The following is a 26,174-nucleotide window of genomic DNA, read 5'->3' as shown; positions in this document are numbered from 1 at the left end:
TCTCTATGTGAACATTACATACACTTACTAGCCAGAGAGCTAATTCTGCTAAATGAGATGCCCTGTTTAAATTCTACTTTAAAGCCAATCCATTTCCCTTACCCAAACGGGAAACATGTTTCTGGGGGGAATGGGGGAAACAAAACACCTGTTACTATGGACAAGACCTTCTGTAGAATTCCAACACAAATCAGAAAGTAAAAGCAGTTTGTGACACCTTTTCATCAAAAGATTTAATATTTTTAAAAGACCTCTGGAAGAAAATGCTATAAATCTAACGGCAACCTATGGGCTTCATGGACCCTGCTGAGCTTCACCACAGTCCTCCATATAGGGGAGAGACTCTTTCTCTGTTGCTTATATAACATTAGCGTTTAAAGTGTGTTGGTGAGAATTAGTACCTCTGTTCAAAGAGCCTCTAAGTTTCAAGTGTACTATCACAAGTTGTTTTGTTTTTGTTTTTACATTTCACTACAATAAAACTAAATCAATGAGAAATTACCCATATGTCATCTGATGCCAGAGTATTTTTTATTTTTTTTTTTTAGGTTGGAAAAACTCAGACTGGGTATTTGAGATACAAAAGTTTAAACCAAAGTGAGTTTTTCACTTTTGAGGTATTAGTAATGCGTGGTACTGCTTATCTCAAACAACTAGAACTGGCCCTTCCAATTGTATTTAATTGTGTTGGATTCAGTAAGGACTGGCATCACTGGCTAGTTTAGGAGTTTCATTTAGCTATTGCACAATGTATTCAGCTGCATTTGCTCTGATGCAGGTAGTCTAATCCTGTGTAGGCATTATCTAACGCAGGGGTGGGCAAACTTTTTGGCCTGAGGGCCACATCAGGGTTGCAAAACTTTATGGAGGGCCAGGTAGGGAAGGCTGTGCCTCCCCAAACAGCCTATCCGCCCTCTCCCACTTCCCGCCCCGACTGTCTCCTCAGAACCCCCAACCCAGCCAACCCCTCCCCCCTACCGCTTCTTGTCCCCTGCCCCTAACCACCCCAGGACCACACCTCCTATCCAACCCTCTTGCTCCCAGTCCCCTGACTGCCCTAACCCCTATCCACACCCCGCTCCTAACTGCCACCCCCTATCCAACCCCCTGCTTCCCCGACAGCTCCTCCTGAACCTCCGCCCCATTCTACCGCCCCCTGTCCCCTGGGACCCTCTGCCCCTTATCAAACCCCTCCCCACTCCCTTACCATGCCCCTCAGAGCAGCAGGAGCTCGCAGCCACGCTGCCGCCCTGCCCGGCAGGAGTGGCGGGCCAGAGTGCCGGTGGCGTAGCGCGCTGAGGCTGCGAGGGAGGAGGGACAGCAGGGGAGGAGCTGGGGGCTAGCCTCCCCGGCCGGGAGCCCAGGGCTCGGGCAGGACGGTCCCGCGGGCCATAGTTTTCCAACCTCTGATGTAACGGGTGTAAATTGTGGGCCATGGACTTCTCGTGGCCGTCTTGGGAGCCGATGCTTGTCTCTGTATACGGAAGGCCAGTGAATCTGATCAGAGTGGCAAATGGGTGGCAAGGAGCCACATGGAGATAGAAGAGTTTAGTGGGTTGGGGTAAGGGGAGGTGGGAAGCACAAGAAGAGAGCCACATGGGGGTTTCATTGGTTTACATGGAAATGCTGTGGAATTTTTGAAGTATGTGGTTAAGAGGGGTAACAGAATTGGGAGGATCAGCAGAGTTAGTGTTTCTGCATAGGAGCAAAGCAACAGATGCTCAGTACAGAAATTATTCATGCTGTCATATGTATTCTGGAAAAAGTTTAAGGTTGAACATTCTTATTGGTAACTTCAGAGGAATATGGCTTAAGGATACTGCTTTTTTTAAGTTAGGAAAATCAAAGTTAAATTTACACTTTAATTTTTTTAAAAACATTGGAAGTATGGAGGTGGACACTACTGCCTTGTTCCCTTTGTGCCAGGATGCTAAATCTTACATTATGTACTTTCACACAGATAAGCTAATTTAAAAACTCGCTTATGAAAAAATTTCTAGATGAGTTTTCAATTTTTAAGCTGCATATGTCTATAAAACTTTGTCTATGAAATTATGTCAAAGTGGTGGATCCATCATACTCACACTACAGATTTCAGTTTAACAAGAATGTAGTAGCGGCTTACTTAGTCTGGCTATCGGTGTCTCCACTCCCTCTGTTTACCCTCCTGAGGTCTCTAATAATAGCACGGTCCTTGTCATTCAAGTACATTCTCCTTCTTGGGGTTCTAGTTTATTAAAATAATAGTTCAATGTGCATGAAAGTCAAAACCTGTTTTTCCCATATCCTACATTCTTCAGCCAATTGCTGCTTCTTTTGATTCTCACTCCTATCTGAATTCAGGCTGCCCCCAGCAGACCTGGCTTCTTGTCTCATACTCCTGTCAGGTGACCATTGCACTGAGTGGTAAACTAAGTCACGAGTCAGGCAGAGCCCAGGATTCTCAAAGGGCGAGCTCACCCTGTGACAAGGAGTTGAATCTCATTGAAATGGCAATTAAAAAAAAATGGATTGTAAACTGTGAGTACTATTTATTTTTCATTATAGTTTGTTGAAAAATGTATTGATACAGAAAGAATAAGTTAAATCTGCCAACTTTTCACTGGATTGTCATGCTTATCTTTGTACCCCTTTTTTGCAAGAAATCTAAACCACTCTGGTAAATGTTTTGTTTTCCATACTGTTGCTCCTCATGCTGATTCTGAGACTATCAGTTATACATGTGTAATGTTGTGAAAGGTTCTTTTCAAACATTGAACATGAAATGTAACTTTTTAACTATACATTGTGAACTTGTGCACCAGGCCCCACTTGATGACATATCTGCTGCATGGGGGTGGGGATGGGAGGGAGAGACTCCCTCAAAAAGTATCACTAACCTCCCTGTGATGGGGTGAACTAGGCCTAAAGGCCCCCTGCTGGAGGCCTCAGGATTCTGCCACACCTGTCCCAGGAAAGGAGCAGTGGAGAGGTCCTCCAAGCAGCCTAGTGTGGTTGTGAGGAAGTAACCAATCAGAGGGGCTGCTGGCATGGCCCATCAGGCCAGGAGGGCCCTATATAAAAAGGAGCTGCAGAACAGAGTAGTAGTTAGTAGCTACTTGAAGCCAGAGAAGAAACGACTGCGTGCTTGGCTGGAAAAGGCAGCAGGATCACAGACAGCTAAGTAGGGGCAGGGACTAGGGGAGTGAGAGGCTCCTGTCTGGCTGCTAGGACTGAGCCTAAAAGACTGTTTGTTAGCAGGGACCAGGGGAGCATTAAGGGAGCTCCTGGTTGGCTGTAGAGACTGAGCCCTGGGGATACAGCCCCATACCAGGGCTGGGACTACTTACTGAAAACACAGACACGCCTAACCAGAGGGGGCACTCGTGAGAGGTGGCTGCCAACCCCGTTAACTCCCCTTTAAGATTTATCTCAATCTGCCAACATACACTGTGCTCATCTAAGATTTTTACCTGGTGAGTTACTGTGTATTAATTAACATGAGTTTAAGAACATGCTATTTTTCATGGAGAAGACTCATCCAGTGTCTGTACAAGCAGTGTCAGCTCTGTTGTAGTTATTTGCTTGGAGCAAGGCTTGCCACTCCTCTAACTTGGATCAGGACTGAAAACAGTGGCTTTGCAGCTGACCCATTGCTATTTGTCCTCCCTGCATAGTCCCACAGTTGCCCTGAAACTACTTTGTGCATTGCTTATGTCTCCTGTGCTCTTGGTCGCTTTTTTGTTTTGAGCTCTGTTTAATAAAGTGCAGTGCATGCATCTTTAGGTTTTTCTTTAAAAATAAATAAATAAAGAATATCTTTATCAGTGCTGATGCAATTTAATTTTTCAGAATAATTGTTTTTATGTATCAAAAATGTTCATTTGCTTGGCTCACACTTTTTAAAAAATGTTTGTATATTACCTCTCCAAAGAATTGCAATTTCTGTGAGCCCATACTTTAGGCAACTGGAAGAGGCACTTAAAGTGTACAGTTACTAAGCTGTTGTCCAACAATTAGTGACAGCAGATGCTTGGCTGCCCACTTCCCACACAGTTGTCATTAACAGTTCCTTCTTCCTACAGTAGCTTAATGTGTCAGTGAAGAACACCAAGAACTTCTGGGGTGGGTGGACACACTCCAATATCCCTTCCTTTCCCTGTATACCTTTGGGTTCTTAGTTTCTCTTAATGGGGTGGGTGGCCCTCTGATGTGAGACAGTGGAATATGAGGGAAGAGGAAACAAGGAAGATGGAACAAATGAAAGGGATCTTTAGAAGAGGTAATGTAACATAGGACAGAGTAAGAGGAAGAAAACAATGTGGAGGTAAATATGAAATGGCAGAAAAAGAAACAAGAATAAATTAATATATGATTTAATGGTAACAGAAGAATAGAAGGGTGGGTGGAGAAAACATACAACTTCTGTCTCATCACTTTTATTTATGCTACAGTGTACTGATACTTAAAGTTCCTTCTCTTGGGTTTAATTCCCCCCTTACAAATTAGAGTGAAGCACTGCTACAGAAATTTAACAGAGCACAACTACTGTTCATTTCAAAATTTAAAACAACCCACCAAAACCCCTGTATTATATGAACCCCACCTTAAACCTGTTTTACTGAAATTCAGCTCGCACAGGGTAGGATGCTTACCTTTCTGCCCATAATCATACGAGCATAAGAGTGGCCATACTGGGTCAGACCAAAAGTCCATCTAGCCCAGTATCCTGTCTTTCGACCATGGCCAATGCCAGATGCCCCCGAGGGGATGAACAGAACAGGTAATCATCATTCTTAGCTTCTGGCAAACACCATTCGTGTCCGTCTGAGCTAATAGCCATTGATGGACCTATCCTCCATGAATTTATCTAGTTCTTTTTTGAACCGTGTTATAGTCTTGGCTTTCACAACATCCTATGGCAAGGAGTTCCACAGGATGACTGTGCATTATGTGAAAAAAATACTTTTTTGTTTGTTTTAAATTTGCTGCCTGATCATTTCATTTGATCACCCCAGTTCTTGTGTTAGGAAAGGGACTAAATAACACTTCCTTATTTACTTTCTCCACACCAGTCATGATTTTATAGACCTCTATCATATCCCCTTTTAGTTGTCTCTTTTCCAAGCTGAAAAGTCCCAGTTTTATTAATCTCTTCTCATATGGTTGCCGTTCCATACCTCTAATAATTTTTGTTGCCCTTTTCTGAACCATGTCCAATTCCAATATATCTTTTTTTGAGTTGGGACGACCACATCTGCACACAGTATTCAAGATGTGGGAGTACCATGAATTTATGTAGAGACAATATATTTTCTGTCTTATTATCTATCCCTTTCTTTATGATTCCCAACATTCTGTTTGCTTTTTGACTGCTGCTGCACATTGAGTGGATGTTTTCAGAGAACTATTTACAATGACGCCAAGATCTCTTTCTTGAGTGGTAACAGCTAATTTAGACCCCATTATTTTATATGTATAGTTGGGATTATGTTTTCCAATGTGCATTACTTTGCATTTGACAACATTGAATTTCATCTGCCATTTTGTTGCCCGGTCACCCGGTTTTGAGAGATCCTTTTGTAGCTCTTCGTAGTCTGCTTAGGACTGAACTATCTTAAGTAGTTTTGTATCATCTGCAAATTTTCCCACCTCACTTTTTTCAGATAATTTATGAATATGTTGAACAGGATTGGTCCCAGTACAGACTCTTGGGGGACACAACTATTTACTCTCTCCATTCTGAAAACTGACCATTTATTCCTACCCTTTGTTTCCTATCTTTTAACCAGTTACCAGTCCATGAAAGGACCTTCCCTGTTATCCCATGACAGCTTACTTTGCTTAAGAGCCTTTGGTGAGGGACCTCGTCAAAGGCTTTCTGAAAATCTAAGTATCTACTGGATCCTCCTTGTCCACATGCTTGTTGACCCCCTCAAAGAATTCTAGTAGATTGGTGAGGCATGATTTCCTTTTACAAAAACCATGTTGACTCTTCCCCAACAAATTATGTTCATCTATATGTCTGACATTTTTGTTCTTTACTGTAGTTTCAACCAGTTTGCCTAGTAGTGAAGTCAGGTTTACCGGCCTGTAATTGCCGGGATCACCTCTGGAGCCCTTTTTAAAAATTGGCGTCACATTAACTATTCTCCAGTCATTTGGTACAGAAGGTGATTTAAATGATAGGTTACAGACTACAGTTAGTAGTTCTCTCAGAACTCTTGGGTGAATACTATCTGGTCCTGGTGACTTATTACTGTTTAGTTTATGAATTTGTTCCAAAACCTCCTCTAATGACACCTCAGTCTGGGACAGTTCCTCAGATCTGTCACCTACAAAGAATGGCTCAGGTTTGGGAATCTCCCTAACATCTTCAGCCGTGAAGACCGATGCATAGAATTCATTTAGTTTCTCTGCATTGGCCTTACTGTTCTTGAGTGCTCCTTTAGCATCTTGATGGTCCGGTGGCCCCACTGGTGGTTTAGCAGGCTTCCTGTTTCTGATATACTTAAAACATTTTTTGCTATTACTTTTTGAGTCTTTAGCTAGCTGTTCTTCAAATTCTTTTTTGGCCTTCCTAATTACATTTTTACCATTTGCCAGAGTTTATGTTCCTTTCTATTTTCCTCACTAGGATTTAACTTCCACTTTTTAAAGGATGCTTTTTTGCTTCTCACTGCTTCTTTTACTTTGTTGTTTAGCCACAGTGTCACTTTTTTGGTTCTCTTACTATGTCTTTTAATTTGGGGTATACATTTAAGTTGAGCCTCTATTATGGTGTCTTTAAAAAGTTTCCATGCAGCTTGCAGGGATTTCACTTTTTGCGCTGTACCATTTTAATTTCTGTTTAACTAACTTCCACATTTTTGTGTAGTCCCCCTTTCTGAAATTAAATGCTATAGTGTTGGGCTGCTGTAGTGTTTTCACTGCTACAGTGATGTTAAATTTAATTATATTATGGTCACTATTACCAAGTGGTCCAGCTATATTCACCTCTTGGACCAGATTCTGTGCTCCACTTAAGACTAAATCAAGAATTGCCTCTCCTCTTGTGGGTTTCAGGACTAGCTGCTCCAAGAAACAGTCATTTAAGGTGTCAAGAATGTTTATTTCTGCATCCTGTCCTGAGGTGACATGTACCCAGTCAATATGTGGATAATTGAAATACCCCATTATTATTGAGTTTTTTAATTTTAATAGCCTCTCTAATCTCCCTGAGCATTTCACAGTCACTGTCACCATCCTGGTTAGGTGGTCGGTAATATATCCTACTGCTATATTATTATTAGAGCATGGAATTACTATCCATAGAGATTCTTTTTGGTCTCAGTAGATGGGACTGACATATACTTAGTTTCACTCTACTGCTATTGAAAAGGAGTACTTGTGGCACCTTAGAGACTAACCAATTTATTTGAGCATAAGCTTTCGTGAGCTACAGCTCACTTCATCGGATGCATTCAGTGAAAAATACAGTGAGGAGATTTATATACACACAGAACATGAAAAATGGGTGTTATCATACACACTGTAAGGAGAGTGATTACTTAAGATGAGCTAATACCAGCAGGGGGGCGGGGGGCAGGGAAAGAAAACACTGCTATTGTGTTTAAGAGCAGCTGAAGCAAAGATACAATCCTCTGTATTGCTGCTAGGAATTCTCTGAATTGGGGAGGAAGTAAATGAACAAACTGCCAATCACACCTCTTCTTTCCCATCTCCTTCCTCACATAAGAACACTTCCAGCAGGAGCAGAGGATCACAATCCCAGCAAGAATAACAGAATGAAAACTTTAGGTTCAAGTTAATTTCCTGATTTTGAACAGCATGAAACAGATATGATCCTGGGACAGTAGGAGAAGAGTTGAACCCAAATAGAAATTAAGGGAAGAGGCAAACATGGAGGAACTACATTGGTGAACGAAGGCATGTTCATTTGCAGTAGTTCTATTCAAGGATATTTATCCACATGTCAGACTTGGGGCATGGCTACACTGGAAACTTTAAAGCGCTGTCACGGGAACGCTCCCACGGCAGCGCTTTGAAGTGCGAGTGTGGTCGCGCGTAAGCGCTGGGAGAGAGGTCTCCCAGCGCTCCTGGTAATCCACCTTCATGAGGGTATTGGCTCAGAGTGCTGGGAGCCTGGCTCCCAGTGCTGGGAGCCTGTCTACACTAGCGCTTTAAAGCACTCAGATTTGCTGCGCTCAGGGGGATGATTTTTCACACCCCTGAGCTAGCAAGCTAGAGCGCTATAAAATGTAAGTGTAGACAAGCCCTTGGTCTCTTACTCTGTGGGCAAGCACGTACATTTCTAGAAACAGTGATGACAGCATTTTGAGCTCCTGGATGAACAAATGTTTCAGTGATCCCTTGAACTATGAGAATGAGGGGTACAGTTTTGGAACCTTAACTCATAATGAGCAGTACCTGTTCAGTGAGTAGTCCCATACAGCTCAATAGGACTGCTTGCATGAACAGGTAGTATTCATTGTGAGAGAGGGTTGCAGAATTGGGCCTAACTAAAGAGGCAGAGTTGATAACTGTGAGCAGTATCCATCAATCTTCAGCTCGGAAAGGGAGTTGCTGGCATAAAGTGCCTTTGGAGAAAGTGGTGAAGGGTGGAAAAAAAAGGAAATAATATATTGAGGAAGTAACCCTGCTTCTAAAGCAGGGCAAACCTCAAGCAAAGGAGGCATTAAGATTTGACTACATTTGCTTGCAGCTATTAGTTTGGATTCACATCTTAACATCTTTGTCACTTAGGGAGCCCAGGTACTGTTTCATTGTAATGTTAACTCAATTGTCATGTTGTCATGTAGTTGTTCTCCAGTAAAACAATTATTTTAAAGGTCAGGTTTGGTATAGTGTGAAACACTACCAGTAGTAGTTCAGTTAAAAATGAAAGCCTGTAATGATTCTTGCTTGAAACATATTGATCACTTCCCTTCTAACGTCACATCTCTCCTTTTCCACGTCAAGAAAGATTAAACCACTTCTGGCACTGTCATACAACTTGGAGAGAGAGGGGTCTTTTAGTTCCATAAATCCAGCTTGTTTATATTTAAACTTTTTTTTCAAACTGATTTACATTTGGGAATAGTTTCCTCTTTCTCTTCTGTAACTAAAGCTGTTAGAACAGGAAGTAGTTTGGAGGATGAAATAAATCTCATTTGCGGCACTGGAAATCTGGGTGATGAATTTCTCATGTCCATTTTTCTGGTAGATCTGATATTTTAATTTAAGAAAGCTTAAATGCTAAGTGTCTTAGCACTCAACAAAAAAATTGAAAATTCATTCAAAAATTGAATGGATGCACTGTTTTCCTAAGGCCAGTCGACAGTGAGATTGATGTGGAATGTTGGGGATGGAAAAAACACTGTTCTAGAACCATATTATGTCAAGGCAGTTGATGCAGATAGGTCTTGCATGCACTAGGAAAACTTCAGTTTTAATCATACTGTGGATCACTTAGCACATATGTACACCCAGGTGTTTCCAGTGATGTTCAAGTGTAAATAAAAACCACTTTTTGGATGGGAGTTAGTGCTATCCTAGAATGCCTTTACTCATTCTTCACTGACAGTTTTGATCAGACTACTGCCTCTATCATCTGTCAAACTGACTACAGATTGGCATGCAAACTGCTCAAACCCAGTCTTCCTGTCCCAATTCAGTGTTTACCTGAGAGCAGCCAAGATAGAACTCTGCTGAAGTTGGCTCCACTTGGCTTCCAAGGGATACATCCCCAAATCCATCTTACAGAGAAACAATGAAGGGCACAAAAATAGCTTGAAGTACATTGTAATTTAAACCTGTAACTTTTTGTATGTATATTTTCCTCATGAAATTTCACCTGGAAACCTGTCTCCTCATGAAATGAGTATTTAGTCTGAAGTACACACAGACTCCCCCTCTCCATATTTACTGGGGGCTGCTACAACTACAAGTCTTTCTCTTAGGACCATCTTCCATAGCCCTACGCTCTGAAAAACAGAACAGAGGCTTTAATGTGTATGTCCCAGACAGACTTTTCACCCTTCATCTCTGACTATAATCTCAGCCTCTCATTTGCCCATTTCCCTTTTTTTTTTTTCTTATTCTCTGCCTTCGCACCTAAGGCAATGGAGGAACTGGGTGGGGTGCATGGAACGTGGTCAGCAGAGGTTTAGGCTTTTTGTCATGGTATCTGCAGTGAATTAGGAGGGCATAGCTTCTGCCCCTCAGCGTCAGATGAGCAATTCCTCATGCAAGACAGCACCATTCAAAAGTGACAACTAAAATAAAAGTATGTAAATAAGTGCAAATACATACACTATATACTGTATAATCTTACACCTGTTGCAAAGTGCTGTGCTGGAAAATGTGGAATAGTACCCAGAGGGGGAGAGATGTGTCAGTGGACAGAACACTAGTATGCACGTGGGGCAAAAATGCAAAGAACCTGCAGATGAAATAGCATGACTGATATGAACTCACTGCATTGTTGGTACTTATGCTGGTGCTGGTTCACTTACCACTGTTTCACTTACCAATGCCTCAATTCTTTTTTTGTACATGTTGCCTAAGAGAGCAGGTACTGGTTGAAGAGAAGACTGGAAGGCCAGGGGCTGGTGGGAATGGAGTAGGGCATATCCTCCCAAGTCCTCATAGACCTAGGGTAGGAATGCCAAAACCATGATGTTCTACTCCAGTCTGACCATCCCAATTCTCCAAAACCTTCCCAGTGCACACAGGCAACACCCCCACTCACCCTCTGCATGCCCCAGACAAACCCTCCAGTCAACACTCTACTTTTTTTTCCTCCAGACAACCCCTGTATCTTATGATGACTTTCTGGGTCTTGGAAAAACTTAATCAACTCTGCTTTGCTACAAGGGTTATTTCAGAATTAAATGAGGTACCTCATGAACACCAATGTTTGTTGACACAAATTACATACAGTTTTCAGACCCTACAAGCCTATGGAGTGGGAGTCTGGGCTAAAACTGTTTCTTTGGAGATGTGTACAAGTTTGTTTTTAACCTTTATTAATAATTTTGAATGGTTAGCTCTTCATTACTGAAACTAAACTTACAGGAGTAGATGAAGTAGACTTTCAAAGTAAATAAAAAAAAACAATCCTTCTCACTTTTGCCAAACTTTCCAACTTAATTCTGTTCCTCTCATTTCTTCTGGTGGTACAAATGGATTCTTCTCTCTCCTCCACCCACCTTTTCTTTCCTCTTTCTTTTCTCCATCAGCTTGGTTAGGAAGAACTAATCTCCCAGCAAGTGTGTGAGCTTGAGAAAAATAATTACTGTCATATTTTAGGTAGAAGCTGTGAATTGAAATATGGATGGAGTGTTATGCTTCCTAAGATAAATCCCTTCTTCCCCTCTCTCACCTACACACACGAAGTAAATTTTAAAACTTAAACTTTCATAATATGTTCATATATCAAAGCAGTTTACAAATGTAACCATACTTTGGGTTGGATTGTTCTTGAGGATAAAAGCTGACTGTCCCTTTCTGGCTGTGAAGGATATTCTACCATCAGAAGAGAACTTGTCAGGCTTCAGTGATCCAGTAGAACGCAGGGACAAAAAACAAAAGCTCAGTTGGGGCTGTAGTATCAATCTAAAGGGGTACAACAGTGGTCCATGTTGGCATAAACTATTTATCCATTCTTCAGTGTACTAGAGCAGAGTGATCCACCTGTTAAAGGTAAACTGAAAAGGGGAAAAAAGGGTTTGTCCATTTAAATTTTTTTTTTTTTTTTTTTTACATTAGAAACTTAGACACACCCCTGAGGACTGCCTCTGTTGTGTGTTTTGCCTCATTAATTCCCATATAGGAAATGACAAGCCCTTGATCAGGGAATGCGGAAGTTTAGGAGCAATCTCAGTGCCTTGTTTTCTTTCCTGGGTAAGGATGCAGAAGCTCAATAGCATGTTTCTCCACACGCCTACTTGAGAACACTGGGGCTTGGTCTGCACCTAAAACTTAGGACAACCAGCTACGTCGCTTGGGTGTGAAAAAACCCACGGCTGTGAGCTCAGAGCCTGCGTCATCTGACTTAGCTTGCAGGGCTCATGCTATGGCGCTAAAAATAGCAATATAAATGTTGGGCTGGAGCTGGAACTTGGGCTCTAAGACCCTCCCCCCTCAGCAGGTTCTTGAGCCCCAATATCTACACTGCTATTTTTAACCCTGCAGTGTGAACCGAAGGTGACTTGGGATCTGAGCCTCACCACCTCTTTTTTTTTTTTTGCTGTGGAGACATGCCCAATGAGCACTTTATAGAAATAGCTGATTGTTCTCTAGGTAACAGAAACATTGTTTCTCTCCCACTGGGCGAAGCAAAGGTGGGAACAGAGGTAGCTTTTAACATTGTTCTTTTGACTTCCTCTAGGATTAGAGACAGGGAAAGAGAATGACACTGTTGGGCTTCACAGCTCGTAATGGGGCAGTTGTAGATAGTAGGGCTCTTCCCTTAATATCTACAACAGCTACAGCCAGCTACCTTAAAAATACTTTACACTACATATGCAGTGTTGGTCTAGCCATGTCTGTCCTAGGATATTAGAGAGACTAGGTGGGTGAGAAAATATCTTTTATTGGACCAACCTCCGTTGGCGAGAAAGACAAGCCACACAGAGCTCTTCTTCAGGTCTGGGAAAGGTATTCTGAGAATCACAGCTAATTGCAAGATGGAATAGATGGTTTAGCATAAATAGTTAGCTCATATTCTAAGGGATCATTCAAGGTAGAGTAGCCTGTTAACACCTCTGTATAGGACAAAAAGAGGGGATTTGGTGGGTTACAGATTTTCATATGGCATTTTTATCTGAGCCCTGGTCTACACTAGGACTTCAGGTCGAATTTAGCAGCGTTAAATCGATGTAAACCTGCACCTGTCCACACGATGAAGCCCTTTTTTTCGACTTAAAGGGCTCTTAAAATCGATTTCCTTACTCCACCCCTGACAAGTGGATTAGTGCTGAAATCGGCCTTGCCGGGTCGAATTTGGGGTACTGTGGACACAATTTGACGGTATTGGCCTCCGGGAGCTATCCCAGAGTGCTCCATTATGACCGCTCAAGACAGCACTCTCAACTCAGATGCACTGGCCAGGTAGACAGGAAAAGAACCGTGAACTTTTGAATCTCATTTCCTGTTTGGCCAGCGTGGCAAGCTGCAGGTGACCATGCACGGCTCATCAGCAGAGGTGACCATGATGGAGTCCCAGAATCACAAAAGAGCTCCAGCGTGGACTAAACGGGAGGTACGGGATCTGATCGCTGTATGGGGAGAGGAATCCATGCTATCAGAACTCTGTTCCAGTTTTCGAAATGCCAAAACCTTTGTCAAAATCTCCCAGGGCATGAAGGACAGAGGCCATAACAGGGACCCGAAGCAGTGCCGCGTGAAACTTAAGTAGCTGAGGCAAGCCTACCAGAAAACCACAGAGGCGAATGGCCCTCCGGGTCAGAGCCCCAAACATGCCAGTTCTATGATGAGCTGCATGCCATTTTAGGGGGTTCAGCCACCACTACCCCAGCCGTGTTGTTTGACTCCTTCAATGGAGATGGAGGCAACACGGAAGCAGGTTTTGGGGACGAAGAAGATGATGATGAAGTTGTAGATAGCTCACAGCAAGCAAGCGGAGAAACCGGTTTTCCCGACAGCCAGAAACTGTTTCTCACCCTGGACCTGGAGCCAGTACCCTCCCAACCCACCCAAGGCTGCCTCCTGGACCCGGCAGGCGGAGAAGGGACCTCTGGTGAGTGTACCTTTTAAAATACTATTTTAAAAGCAAGCATGTGAAAGGATTGATTTGCCCTGGCATTCGCGGCTCTCCTGGATGTACTCCCAAAGCCTTTGCAAAAGGTTTCTGTGGAGGGCAGCCTTATTGCGTCCTCTATGGTAGGACACTTTACCACTCCAAGCCAGTAGCACGTACTCGGGAATCATTGTACAACAAAGCATTGCAGTGTATGTTTGCTGGCGTTCAAACAACATCCGTTCTTTATCTCTCTGTGTTATCCTCAGGAGAGTGAGATATCATTCATGGTCACCTGGTTAAAATAGGGTGCTTTTCTTCAGGGGACACTCAGAGGTGCCCGTTCCTGCAGGGCTGTTTGCCTGTGGCTGAACAGAAATGTTCCCCGCTGTTAGCCACGGGGAGGGGGGAGGGTTGAGGGGGTAGCCACGCGGTGGGGGGAGGCAAAATGTGACCTTGTAACGAAAGCACATGTGCTATGTATGTAATGTTAACAGCAAGGTTTACCCTGAAAGAGTGTAGCCAGTGTTTTATAAAATGTGTCTTTTTAAATACCGCTGTCCCTTTTTTTTTTCTCCACCAGCTGCATGTGTTTCAATGATCACAGGATCTTCTCCTTCCCAGAGGCTAGTGAAGATTACAAAGAAAAAAAAAACGCACTTGTGATGAAATGTTCTCTGAGCTCATGCTGTCCTCCCACACTGACAGAGCACAGATGAATGCGTGGAGGCAAATAATGTCAGACTGCAGGAAATGACTGGGAGGAGAGGTGGCGGGCTGAAGAGAGTAAGTGGCGGGCTGAGGAAAGTAAGTGGCGGACTGAGACGGGGCTGAAGCTCAAATGTGGCGGCAGCGTGATGAGAGAAGGCAGGATTCAATGCTGAGGCTGCTGGAGGATCAAACCAATATGCTCCAGTGTATGGTTGAGCTGCAGCAAAGGCAGCTGGAGCACAGACTGCCGCTACAGCCCCTGTGTAACCAACCACCCTCCTCCCCAAGTTCCATAGCCTCCTCACCCAGATGCCCAAGAATGCGAGGGGGGGGGTCCCTCCAGCCAACCAGCCACTCCACCACAGAGGATTGCCCAAAAAACAGAAGGCTGGCATTCAATAAATTTTAAAGTTGTAAACTTTTAAAGTGCTCTGTGGCATTTTCCTTCCCTCCTCCACCACCTCTCCTGGGCTACCTTGGTAGTCATCCCCCTATTTGTGTGATGAATAAATAAAGAATGCATGAATGTGAAGCAACAATGACTTTATTGCCTCTGCAAGTGGTGATTGAAGGGAGGAGGGGGGGGTGGTTAGCTTACAGGGAAGTAGAGTGAACCAAGGGGCAGGGGGTTTCATCAAGGAGAAGCAAATAGAACTTTCACACCGTAGCCTGTCCAGTCGTGAAACTGGTTTTCAAAGCTTCTCTGATGCGTACTGCACCCTCCTGTGCTCTTCTAACAGCCCTGGTGTCTGGCTGCGCGTAACCAGCAGCCAGGCGATTTGCTTCAAGCTCCCACCCCGCCATAAACGTCTCCCCCTTACTCTCTCAGATATTGTGGAGCGCACAGCAAGCAGTAATAACAGTGGGAATATTGGTTTCGCTGAGGTCTAAGCGAGTCAGTAAACTGCGCCAGCGCGCCTTTAAACGTCCAAATGCACATTCTACCACCATTCTGCACTTGCTCAGCCTGTAGTTGAACAGCTCCTAACTACTGTCCAGGCTGCCTGTGTACGGGTTCATGAGCCATGGCATTAAGAGGTAGGCTGGGTCCCCAAGGATAACTATAGGCATTTCAACATCCCCAACAGTTATTTTCTGGTCTGGGAATAAAGTCCCTTCCTGCAGCTTTTGAAACAGACCAGAGTTCCTGAAGATGCGAGCGTCATGTACCTTTCCCGGCCATCCCACGTTGATGTTGGTGAAACATCCCTTGTGATCCACCAGAGCTTGCAGCACTATTGAAAAGTACTCCTTGCGGTTTATGTACTCGCCGGCTTGGTGCTCCGGTGCCAAGATAGGGATATGGGTTCCGTCTGTGGCCCCACCACAGTTAGGGAATCCCATTGCAGCAAAGCCATCCACTATGACCTGCACATTTCTCAGGGTCACTACCCTTGATATCAGCAGATCTTTGCTTGCGTTGGCTACTTGCATCACAGCAGCCCCCACAGTAGATTTGCCCACTCCAAATTGATTCCCAACTGACCGGTAGCTGTCTGGCGTTGCAAGCTTCCACAGGGCTATCGCCACTCGCTTCTCAACTGTGAGAGCTGCTCTCATCTTGGTATTCATGCGCTTCAGGGCAGGGGAAAGCAAGTCGCAAAGTTCCATGAAAGTGTCCTTACGCATGCGAAAGTTTCGCAGCCACTGGGAATCGTCCCAGACCCGCAACACTATGCGGTCCCACCAGTCTGTGCTTGTTTCCCAAGCCCAGAATCGGCGTTCCATGGCATGAACCTGCCCCATTAGCACCATGATGCATGCATTGGCAGGGCCCATGCTTTCAGAGAAATCTGTGTCCATGTCCTGATCACTCACGTGACCGCGCTAATGTTGCCTCCTCGCTCAGTATCGCTCTGCCAGGTTCTGGTGCTGCATATACTGCTGGATAATGTGTGTGGTGTTTAATGTGCTCCTAATTGCCAACGTGAGCTGAGCGGCCTCCGTGCTTGCCTTGGTATGGCGTCTGCACAGAAAAAAGGCGCGGAACGATTGTCTGCCGTTGCCCTGACAGAGGGAGGGGCGACTGACGACATGGCTTACAGTTGGCTTACAGGGAATTAAAATCAACAAAGAGGGTGGCTTTACATCAAGGAGTATTTCAGGCAGGACTTCACGGAGGGTTCCAATAAGAAATGGTGCACTTAAGTAATTGTTCTTATTGGAACAAGCAGGTTGGTCTGGCCTCTGATTGATACATGGCTAGATTTACCTCGCTGCACCTTCTCTGTGAGTGACTGCAGTGTGACCTAGAGGAATGAGTCCTCTAGACTGGGGGGGGGGGCGGGAACAAATGAGTACAAAACAAATCTGGTCTATTTCTTGTTTTGATCCACTCCATCTATCTTTTACATCTTTGGCTGGCAGCAGATGGTGCAGAAGGACTGCAAGCCATCCACATCTCATGGCTGCCCGGCAGAAGATGGTACAGTAGGACTGCTAGCAATCCATATCGCCTGCCTGCTCACCATAAGATGGTTCAGTAGGACTGACTGCAGGACTAAAGAGAGTGACCTGTCAAGTCACTTCTAATGTAGTCCCTGCACCCATGTCTGCCCAGGCGCTCCTGGCCGACGTGGCCAGGAGCACCTCGGACGTGATGATGACGGCTACCAGTCCTATTGTACCGTCTGCTGCCACAAGGGAATGGGTTGCTGCTGCTGTGTAACAATGCAGTACCACGTCTGCCAGCACCCAGGAGACATACGGTGACGGTTACTTGAGCGGGCTCCATGCTTGCTGTGGTATGGCGTCTGCACAGATAACTCAAGAAAAAAGGCGCGAAACAATTGTCTGCTGCTGCTTTCACGGAGGGAGGGACGGAACGGGGGCCTGACGATATGTACCCAGAACCACCCACGACAATGTTTTAGTCCCATCAGGCATTGGGGTCTCAACCCAGAATTCCAATGGGCAGCGGAGACTGTGGGAACTGTGGGATAGCTACCCACAGTGCAACACTCCGGAAGTTGACGCTTGCGTCGGTACTGTGGAAGCACTCCGCCGAGTTAATGCACTTAATGCACTTAGAGCATTTTCTGTGGGGAGACACACACTCAAATATATAAAAATGATTTCTAAAAAAACGACTTCTATAAATTCTACCTAATTTCGTAGTGTAGACATATCCTGAGGATATCAATGTTGGGTTTTTCCCTAAAGATGGGTATTGTCCCCTTTTAGACATGGGAAAAGTAAGGTGGGGAGGTTAAGGGCCAAATTTTACACGATTGCCTCAATTTCATGATGCCTAATTTTTAAAAGCCGAGGTGCTGAGCATTCACAGCTCCCATTGACTAATAGCTAGTTGTTTAGTGCTAATATTACTCTCAGTTCATATGTGGAATGCTGTCTTGGCATCCATGAGGACATAATTTTTTTTTTTTTTAAAAAAAGCACTGCTCCAACCACATTATTTTATTGTAGAAAACATGCTCTTAACAAATATCCAATTAGCTTACAGAGGCTTTGGTTTTTTGTTTGTTAAAATAAAGCTACTGGTAGTCTTTAAAATAGTTACTGCATGCTTTGTAGTCTTATGTATTCATCAGTCATCGATAGAGAAACTTGCAACTTGCATACATTGGTTCAAATAGTTTTAGCACAAAGGAAAGTTTGTTTAAAGTTATGTGATAGGTTGTTTTTTTTTTTGTTTTTGTTTTTTAAACGTGTCATGTAACTGAAAGACTGTTAAGAGGATGGATTGATTTTTGTAATAGTTTGTTTTTTGGTATTACCTGTTGTTCTTTATCAAGATGCCTATTTACAGTCCTGTTATCATTCTTTTTAAATTAGTCGGCTACTTTGAAGGCAATATTGTCCCTATAATGCTTTCCGTCAAGATGTCTGTTTAAAAAATATTGGGGCTTCTATGTTAGATTAATATTATGTTGTTTTTTTTTTCAGAATCTGAGACTTTAGCACAGGTTATAGAGAAAATTGTTTTGAGAAACCAGATTTGTTTGTATCTTGAGCATAGTTCACCATATGTGCATATAAAAATACTGTTTCAAAATGTTACGTACACTAATTCATTCTTTTAAATTAAATAAATTATTTGAAGTGTGCTGTAACTAAAAAGGAGGAAGAGAAAGAAAAGGGGACAGTTAGTCATCTCAAGCATAACTATGTATGGAGGGCAGGTGACTTGCTGATGGTCATGCAGTAGTTTAGTGGGAGACTCGTTTTTTCTAAAGGGAGAATTTTACTGGCATAAGAGTGTCAACATGGGGAGTTATATTTGGATAACTATACCAGTAAAATCATGCTAGTATAATTACCTATGAAGGGGAGCCCTCAGGAATAGAATCCAAGGGTCCTGATAACCCTTCCTGATAACGCTGTCTTTGTATAAATCACCAGGTCCAGATTTACAACACAAGGCATGAAATGTGACCTACAAAGGATTTTGTTTAAATTGATAGCTTGTCCTATTTTGGTTTCTCTATGACATACAAAGAAGGGCTGAAATGTGTGGTTTTTTAAAAGTTTTTTCTTTTTCTTTTTACTTCAAAAATATTAGGAAAGACAATCTGATCTGTCCTTCTTTTGCTGGAAGACCTCTTTGCAGTCTTAGAGCATATTTATTGTTCTCTCTCTCACCTGAGAGTGATGGGTGATACAGAAATTAAATAGATGTTCTTTAAAACAAACAAATACATAATTGATATGGGTGTGAAATGCAGTGCCATTACCATTCTGCCTGCCTGGACTGGATGAACTGTCCTATATCAGGCTGCTGTCCCTGGTCCTTGCTTGACGCATAAACTTTTATACAAGGTTTGGCTAATAGCTCTGAGTTTATCAGACCCCTTTCTCCTTTCCTGTTGTCTGGCTGTCTGGAAAGAGGAGGTGCTATCTCTGACCCTTTCTTTCCATCTCAGTTCTTCTTTGTGCATCAGCTGTTAATTAACTCCAGGGTGAAAATCATACTACGTGTGTCTATCCGGAACCCATCGTATAACCTACCTGTCCCAAAGCTGAACCTCATGGAAGTTGGGTGTAGGGCTTTCACCAATATACAATTTCCTCTTATAGGGAATAGATGGATACCTCTTATCTTGAATTTGGCCCTATTTATAAAGATAAGCAAGGCATGTTTGTTTTGCCCATATCTTTGAAAGTAAAACTGTGGACATTTAATCAACTGGCAAAGTCTTTTTACCCTCTCTCTTTGAAGCTGTGGGCTGCAGGGGAGCATAGTCTATGGATATGTTGTTAATTAATCCAACTTGTGAAGTGCTCCCAGTTATCACAGCATGGGGTCCTATAAATGGATGTAGTGTGTTATTTAAGGGTAGGCTATTATATGCATGCTTGGCTAATTTCACAATTAATTTTACAGGTGAAGCTAAATTATTTCTAACTTCACTTTGATTTTATTTTACTACTCAAAATGCTGCATAATATTCTTTTATTTCTAATTATAGCCAGTCGGATGACGATTCTGGTTCAGCATCAGGTTCTGGATCTGGTTCAAGTTCTGGAAGCAGTAGCGATGGAAGTAGCAGCCAGTCAGGTAGCAGTGACTCTGACTCTGGTTCAGAGTCAGGCAGTCAGTCAGAATCAGAGTCTGACACATCTAGAGAGAAGAAACAAGTTCAAGCAAAACCACCAAAAATTGGTGGAGCTGAGGTAAAATGCACAAATAAACATTCCAATGAAAGATATTCAACTTTGTGTGGTTATCTCCTATAGCTATTTTCACTCTAGATAAGCTATAAATAAGAACTAGAATGAAAGACTTGTTAAACTGTTAGGATTTGAGCTTGGATTGATGAGTAAAATATCTGCATACCATGACTTGAATATCATGGAAAATATTAAGGCCAAGATTTTCAGAAATAGATACATGAAATTATGCTCCTAAATTCTTACCAGGGTACCTAAATAGCCTGATTATCAAAAGGGCTGAGCTCCCAGCTGCTCGTATTGATTGTAGTAGATTAATAGTCCACTTTTCAAGATCAGGCCACTTATTTAGGCCTCTACGCTACTAAATCCTTTCTTAACTCTATTCGTTTTTGAAAATCATATCTGTATACTTTAGCTTGCTGTTATCTGATAAACTGTTGAACTGGAAAACTTCAAATTTGCATGTAGTCAGTCTTCTATGAGGAAGAAGTTTGCAAAATTTCAGAAGAAAATCTAAATTGTTCAGAAAATTGCTTCTGAGCATATCCAGTGGGATAAAATAACCTCAGATTTGCTCTAGTTCCTTCTGTGTGTAATATATAATATTTGTAAGTATTATGACTCCCCTTGAATGAAAGAAAGTATAAGAAATATAACAGAATATTAATTAACATAATTCTGCTTAAAACTCAAAGTTTTTCCTCTTCATTCATTTTTTAAAGTGTTGCAATGCTTCCATATGAAGCAAAATTATTTGACAATTGTATTAACTACATTCCTTATTGGAATTATCTGAGTTATAACAACTTAAAATTGAAATGTGTTAGCAATGACTATAGCATATGTATTCTTTTGTGCTGATTTAAGGGTTCTTACTTAAATTTACTGTAAAGCATGCTACATTTTGCATTAAAATGCTGTAACAAATTGAAACATTCTTCTCATTCTTTAAACTGAAAATAGTTACTTTTATTAGCAAAACTTCAGTTTGGGAATTTGACTGTATTAAATCATTATAAAGTTCCACCGTATTTGATTGCATGACTCTTCTATTTGAATTCTGTTTCAGTTTTGGAAATCAAATCCAAGTATTTTGGCTGTACAGAGATCAGCAATGCTCAGGAAGCAGCAGCAGCAGCAGCAGAAAGCAGCTTCATCAAACAGTGGGTCAGAAGAGGTGAATAGCTTATTCTGAATCTATGCTTTAAATGTAAACATAGAGGTGTCCTAGCTCACTCCATATGTATGTGTGAAAGTCTGTTTGAAGGCAATAAGCATTGTGTACACACATCTCAGGAGAGAATTTTGCTCTTCTAGAGAAATGTTGAATCATTTTTAATTTTGTATATTTGGGTAAGTGATGAAGAAATTACCTTTCTTAGAAAGCTTTAGCCAGATGCTGTCAAATTGTGATCGATTGACCAAGCTGGCAAGTCACGTATTACTGGCTCTCATTTGTGTTTCCAGCTTCTAAATTACTTAAAAGTAATAAAAGTACTTTCCAAATATTACTTTTCCATCTAAGCAATTGCTGTCGTTTCTGAAAGTATGTTATGCAGTAGTGAATGGGAGGAGATGTAGCTCCATGCCAATCCCTGTGAGAACATGGTCCACCCTATTTAAAAAAAAAAAAAAAAAAAAGTTTGAGAAACCTTGGCCTAAACTTGTAGTCTCTTCCAAGGAATCACTTTCATTTTCTTGTTGTAGTGCTTTTAGAATTATTCAAATACAAAATAGAAGGTTTTAAAGTCTGAACAGTTGATTTTATTTGAATCTAGGATGCGAGCACATGTTTAAAGGGGATACTATTGAGGTTGAGAGGGTGAAAGTTATCTGTTAAACAAAAAAGTTTGTGGACATCTCTACTCACTTCTAAAGAATAATTAAACACTATGGTCAGAAGTATCTTCTCTCATAATTTCTCCATTTACTTCTTCTGTTACCCTGGACTTCTGTTTTTGTATACAGTTGTTTTCATTTTTAACTGTTTTAGTTTTATGGGAAATGTAAATTAAGATTTTCCATGTAAACACTTAGAAAATCTTAACTTACAGCTATTGCTAAATGGTTCTTCCTAAAAGTTTCTTTTCAGGATGAAATTTTTCCAGAACTGTTCTCCGCCTGAGTGAAAATTATTTTAGGGAAGTCTGAGTTGATAGGGTCCATCCATTTTTTTGGAGAGTAAAGGTAGTGAGGAGTCATATATATTTTTGCCTTTCTTAAAAAACGGTTTAAACAATTCTAGGGCCTGAGTAGGTACAAAGGTGGTATTTAGTACAGGGCTCATCTGTAAACTACAGAGGAGATTTTCAGTCTCCTGATGGAAGTTCGTTTTGACTAATTTATGACAGTTTTAAAAATGTACTTCATGCAGGCACAGTAGTCTTCAAAAAGATATTCTAGAAGAGCACTGTGAATGCATAAACAATTGTGATAGATTTTGAATCATACTAAAATATGGAAACCCTAGTCGTATTCAGTGCATCATTGTGTACTGAAGGAGAGGGAATCAAACATGAAAAATAAATTTATACCAATTCAAGAATGGAAGCCAGATTGCTAACAGTTGCACTGCTCTTTTAATATTTGATAATGAATTCTATATATTCTTTGCTTTCTCTGCAGGATTCCTCTAGTAGTGCAGACACTTTGGATGACTCATCCAGTGAGACCAAGAGGAAAAAACATAAAGAGTAGGATATTTTACATATAAGAATACTATATAAAAATGTCCTTCCTACTTGCATATTTTAGTATTTATATATACTTCATCTAATATATAAAAGTATTTCAGTTCTACTCTGACTTCAGGTTGGTTTTTGGACTTGATTTTATCACTTCTCTCTTTTGATTAGAATGTTGGGGTATTTTCTAATACATAGATGTTTAGATGCAACATATATTTCAGGTTGAGTCCTATATGTAAAACAGGACTTTAAATTCCCCAATTAGTAAAATACCCTGCATCAGGTACACTTGTATTGACTGTGTCTGTTCAAAAGCACCTCCAGCAATGCTTTGTAGAATCTACAGTGGAGTGTATTAGTTGTAACATTACTTTTCCTGTTGAATATCCTGAACATTATCTATATATGGCCAAGGTAGTTGGGAATAGGCTATATAGGTCATTTTATCTCTGGGTTACTAGTTGGAATTAAGCAGTTAGTGACAAAGTTGTTACAATTTGTCATCTTTTTGAAATCTCAAGGGCAAAAATGACCATCATGTTTGACACTAATTGGCAGTCTTACTGATCTCAGTACAGCAACCAAGGATTGAATGACTTATGGAAATTAGAACTATCCTATCGCCCCAAGAAGCATGCCCTTCACCTGGTCAGAGTTGAGGAAGGTTAGAGGTGCAGTGTAGGGAAGCTTGTACTGCCATTGCCTGTGTGATATAGTTTCTGTGGAAAATAAACCACTTCAATTTCTAGGACTGTCAGTCTGGCACTTTTCATGAACTCTTTAAAAACAAAAAACCTCTCTTTTAAAATTAGTGTGTAATTTTGTATGTTTAGTTCTTTTTGGTTGTGATTGACAAAAGTTATTTATTTTTTTCCTATCCTTTGTCGTTTAAAAATTCACAGAAATCTATATTAGAGTATGTAAAACCAAAAACTGTTGTTGAATTTATATATGTAATAATCTAATATAAACAATTGTTTTGTTTTAAGAATATTTTAACTAGTACATTTGTATGTAATTATCTTACCAAATACGCAGAGACCTCTGTCCATGTTTCCTGAAACAGAATATTGAGCCCTAAAAGACAAATTTTCATAGCTGTTGTCTCTTTGTCCAAATAGCCACTTGCCAACCTACATATCAGTTTGTCAGGATGCCCAGAATTAATATCCATGGAAGAAACCCTGATTATAGTAGGTTTCAGAGTAACAGCCGTGTTAGTCTGTATTCGCAAAAAGAAAAGGAGGACTTGTGGCACCTTAGAGACTAACCAATTTATTTGAGCATGAGCTTTTGTGAGCTACAGCTCACTTCATCGGATGCATACTGTGGAAATCGCAGAAGACATTATATACACAGACACCATGAAACAATCTAAAGTGATCACTTTAGATAAGCTATTACCAGCAGGAGAGTGGGGTGGGAGGAGGTATTGTTTCATGGTGTCTGTGTATATAATGTCTTCTGCGATTTCCACAGTATGCATCCGATGAAGTGAGCTGTAGCTCACGAAAGCTCATGCTCAAATAAATTGGTTAGTCTCTAAGGTGCCATAAGTCCTCCTTTTCTGATTATAGTAGGTTCATGTAACACTGTAGCGTTAAAAGTTCATGTAACTCCTGAACAATTATCCATTTACTGGAACACTGAACATTGAAAATATAATCTTTCTTGTTTCTGTAAGAGGTAAAGTGAAGAAAAGTGTTTCTAGTGTCATTATATTACTTCCTGATTTACTGCTTAATGAAAAGCCATCTGACGTGGGGGGGGGGGGGGGGGGCGTTCAGAAATTGGATGGTATTCCATGCTTCCAGATGCAGTATCCATGTTCATGGCAGTAGAGAGATCAATGAGTTTTCATAACATTTTCTATCTTTTTAATGACACTGAATTATTAACTGCCTTAATGCTTATTTCTGTCAACAAGATTATTCCAGTTGCTGGCGTTCATATATATGGACTTCACAGTAATGCTGAATATTCTAATTCTTGACTTTTCTGCCTTTCAATATATGCAGTGAAGACTGGCAAATGTCTGGATCAGGATCTGTCTCTGGGACTGGTTCAGATTCTGAATCAGAGGAGGAGAGAGAGAAAAGCAGTTGTGAAGAGAGTGAATCTGACTATGAGCCAAAAAATAAAGTGAAAAGCAGGAAACCTCCAAGCAGGTAAGAATTCTGGAAATTAAGATACTTTGTTATAAGATTTCTGATGGAAATATGAATGTGTGTGTGTCTCTCTCTCTCTCTCTCTTTAAGCTCAAATCCAGATGTAACTATTTATTAGTAGAGTTCTGTATCCCAAGAATGGAAGTTGTTTTTTGAAGTTACAAAAGATGTTATCACAGCAGTGAGTCATAGTGAATGTTTTTCCCTACATTATCTAATTGAGTGTGGTACAGTTGAACAATCACTGTGAAATATTAATACTCTGTAAGAAATGGCAGAACATTTGTGGGTATTTCTATATTGAAAACATCTTTGTTTTGTCAACTCTTGTTCTTTTTAAGAATTAAGCCAAAAAGTGGGAAAAAGAGTGCAGGACAGAAAAAGAGGCAACTTGATTCATCCGATGAGGATGAGGATGATGATTATGATAAAAGAGGGTCTCGTCGCCAGGCAACAGTCAATATTAGTTACAAAGAAGCTGAAGAAACAAAGACAGATTCAGATGACTTGCTGGAAGTCTGTGGAGAGGATGTCCCACAACCTGAAGAAGATGAATTTGAAACTATAGAAAAGTTTATGGATAGTCGTGTTGGACGAAAAGGAGGTATTTTTGACCTATATTATCAAAATGCTACAGTGAATCCAAGAGCAGTTTTTACAACTTTTATGTATTTGTTTCAGTTTCTGCAGCATCTAAACTTTCATTTAAAAACCAGTTTATAGCTTAATAAATGCAAAGATAACTTCCTAAATTTGAATTCAGAGTAAACAAATGGAGTATTCTTGCTCATGCGTGCGTGCTTGCATACATTTTGGATGTTAGCTCCCCAGTGTAATGATAATGGTTTATGTATCTGCGTTAACTGTTGAATTGCTTAGTAGTTTGGGGGGTAAAATAGAGAAGGGTGTAGGAATGAAACCATTGGAGGTGGGAATTGGGAGTTGCTTGAGGGAAAGAAATTCAGATGTCTAAGAAAAAATGTCCTTTTTAATGTGTGTTAACTGGTCAAGGAAAACCCTAGTCTCAGCCCTAGGGGTTGATCTCCACCAGCTAACATTTTAAAACCACAACTTACCCTGTCTGTATTAAGATTTTAACGTGTTAGTTAACATGTGCTAAAATACACCATTCTTCCTGGTGTTGATATGGCCACAAAGGAGGGCGGGGAGGGAGAGGATGAAGAGGGAAGGTTAGAAAGAATGATGGTCATAGAGGTGAGCATACTTCCT

General features: G+C 41.3%; 1 protein-coding gene across 2 annotated transcripts in view; it reads left to right on the top strand.

The window, feature by feature from the left end:
• Window positions 1–26,174, top strand: part of CHD1 (chromodomain helicase DNA binding protein 1) — an 86,745-nt gene that overhangs the window by 7,405 nt on the left and 53,166 nt on the right. For both annotated transcript variants that reach the window (XM_027830675.3, XM_007054090.4), the window contains 5 exons: window positions 19,885–20,089; window positions 21,159–21,266; window positions 22,715–22,782; window positions 24,795–24,944; window positions 25,286–25,548. In XM_027830675.3, coding sequence (XP_027686476.2) covers window positions 19,885–20,089; window positions 21,159–21,266; window positions 22,715–22,782; window positions 24,795–24,944; window positions 25,286–25,548 — 794 coding nt within the window. The remainder of the gene's footprint in view (window positions 1–19,884; window positions 20,090–21,158; window positions 21,267–22,714; window positions 22,783–24,794; window positions 24,945–25,285; window positions 25,549–26,174) is intronic.

Source organism: Chelonia mydas, chromosome 5, assembly GCF_015237465.2.
Source record: "Chelonia mydas isolate rCheMyd1 chromosome 5, rCheMyd1.pri.v2, whole genome shotgun sequence".
Lineage (NCBI taxonomy): Eukaryota > Metazoa > Chordata > Testudines > Cheloniidae > Chelonia > Chelonia mydas.
This window is presented reverse-complemented; position numbering and strand designations above follow the sequence as displayed.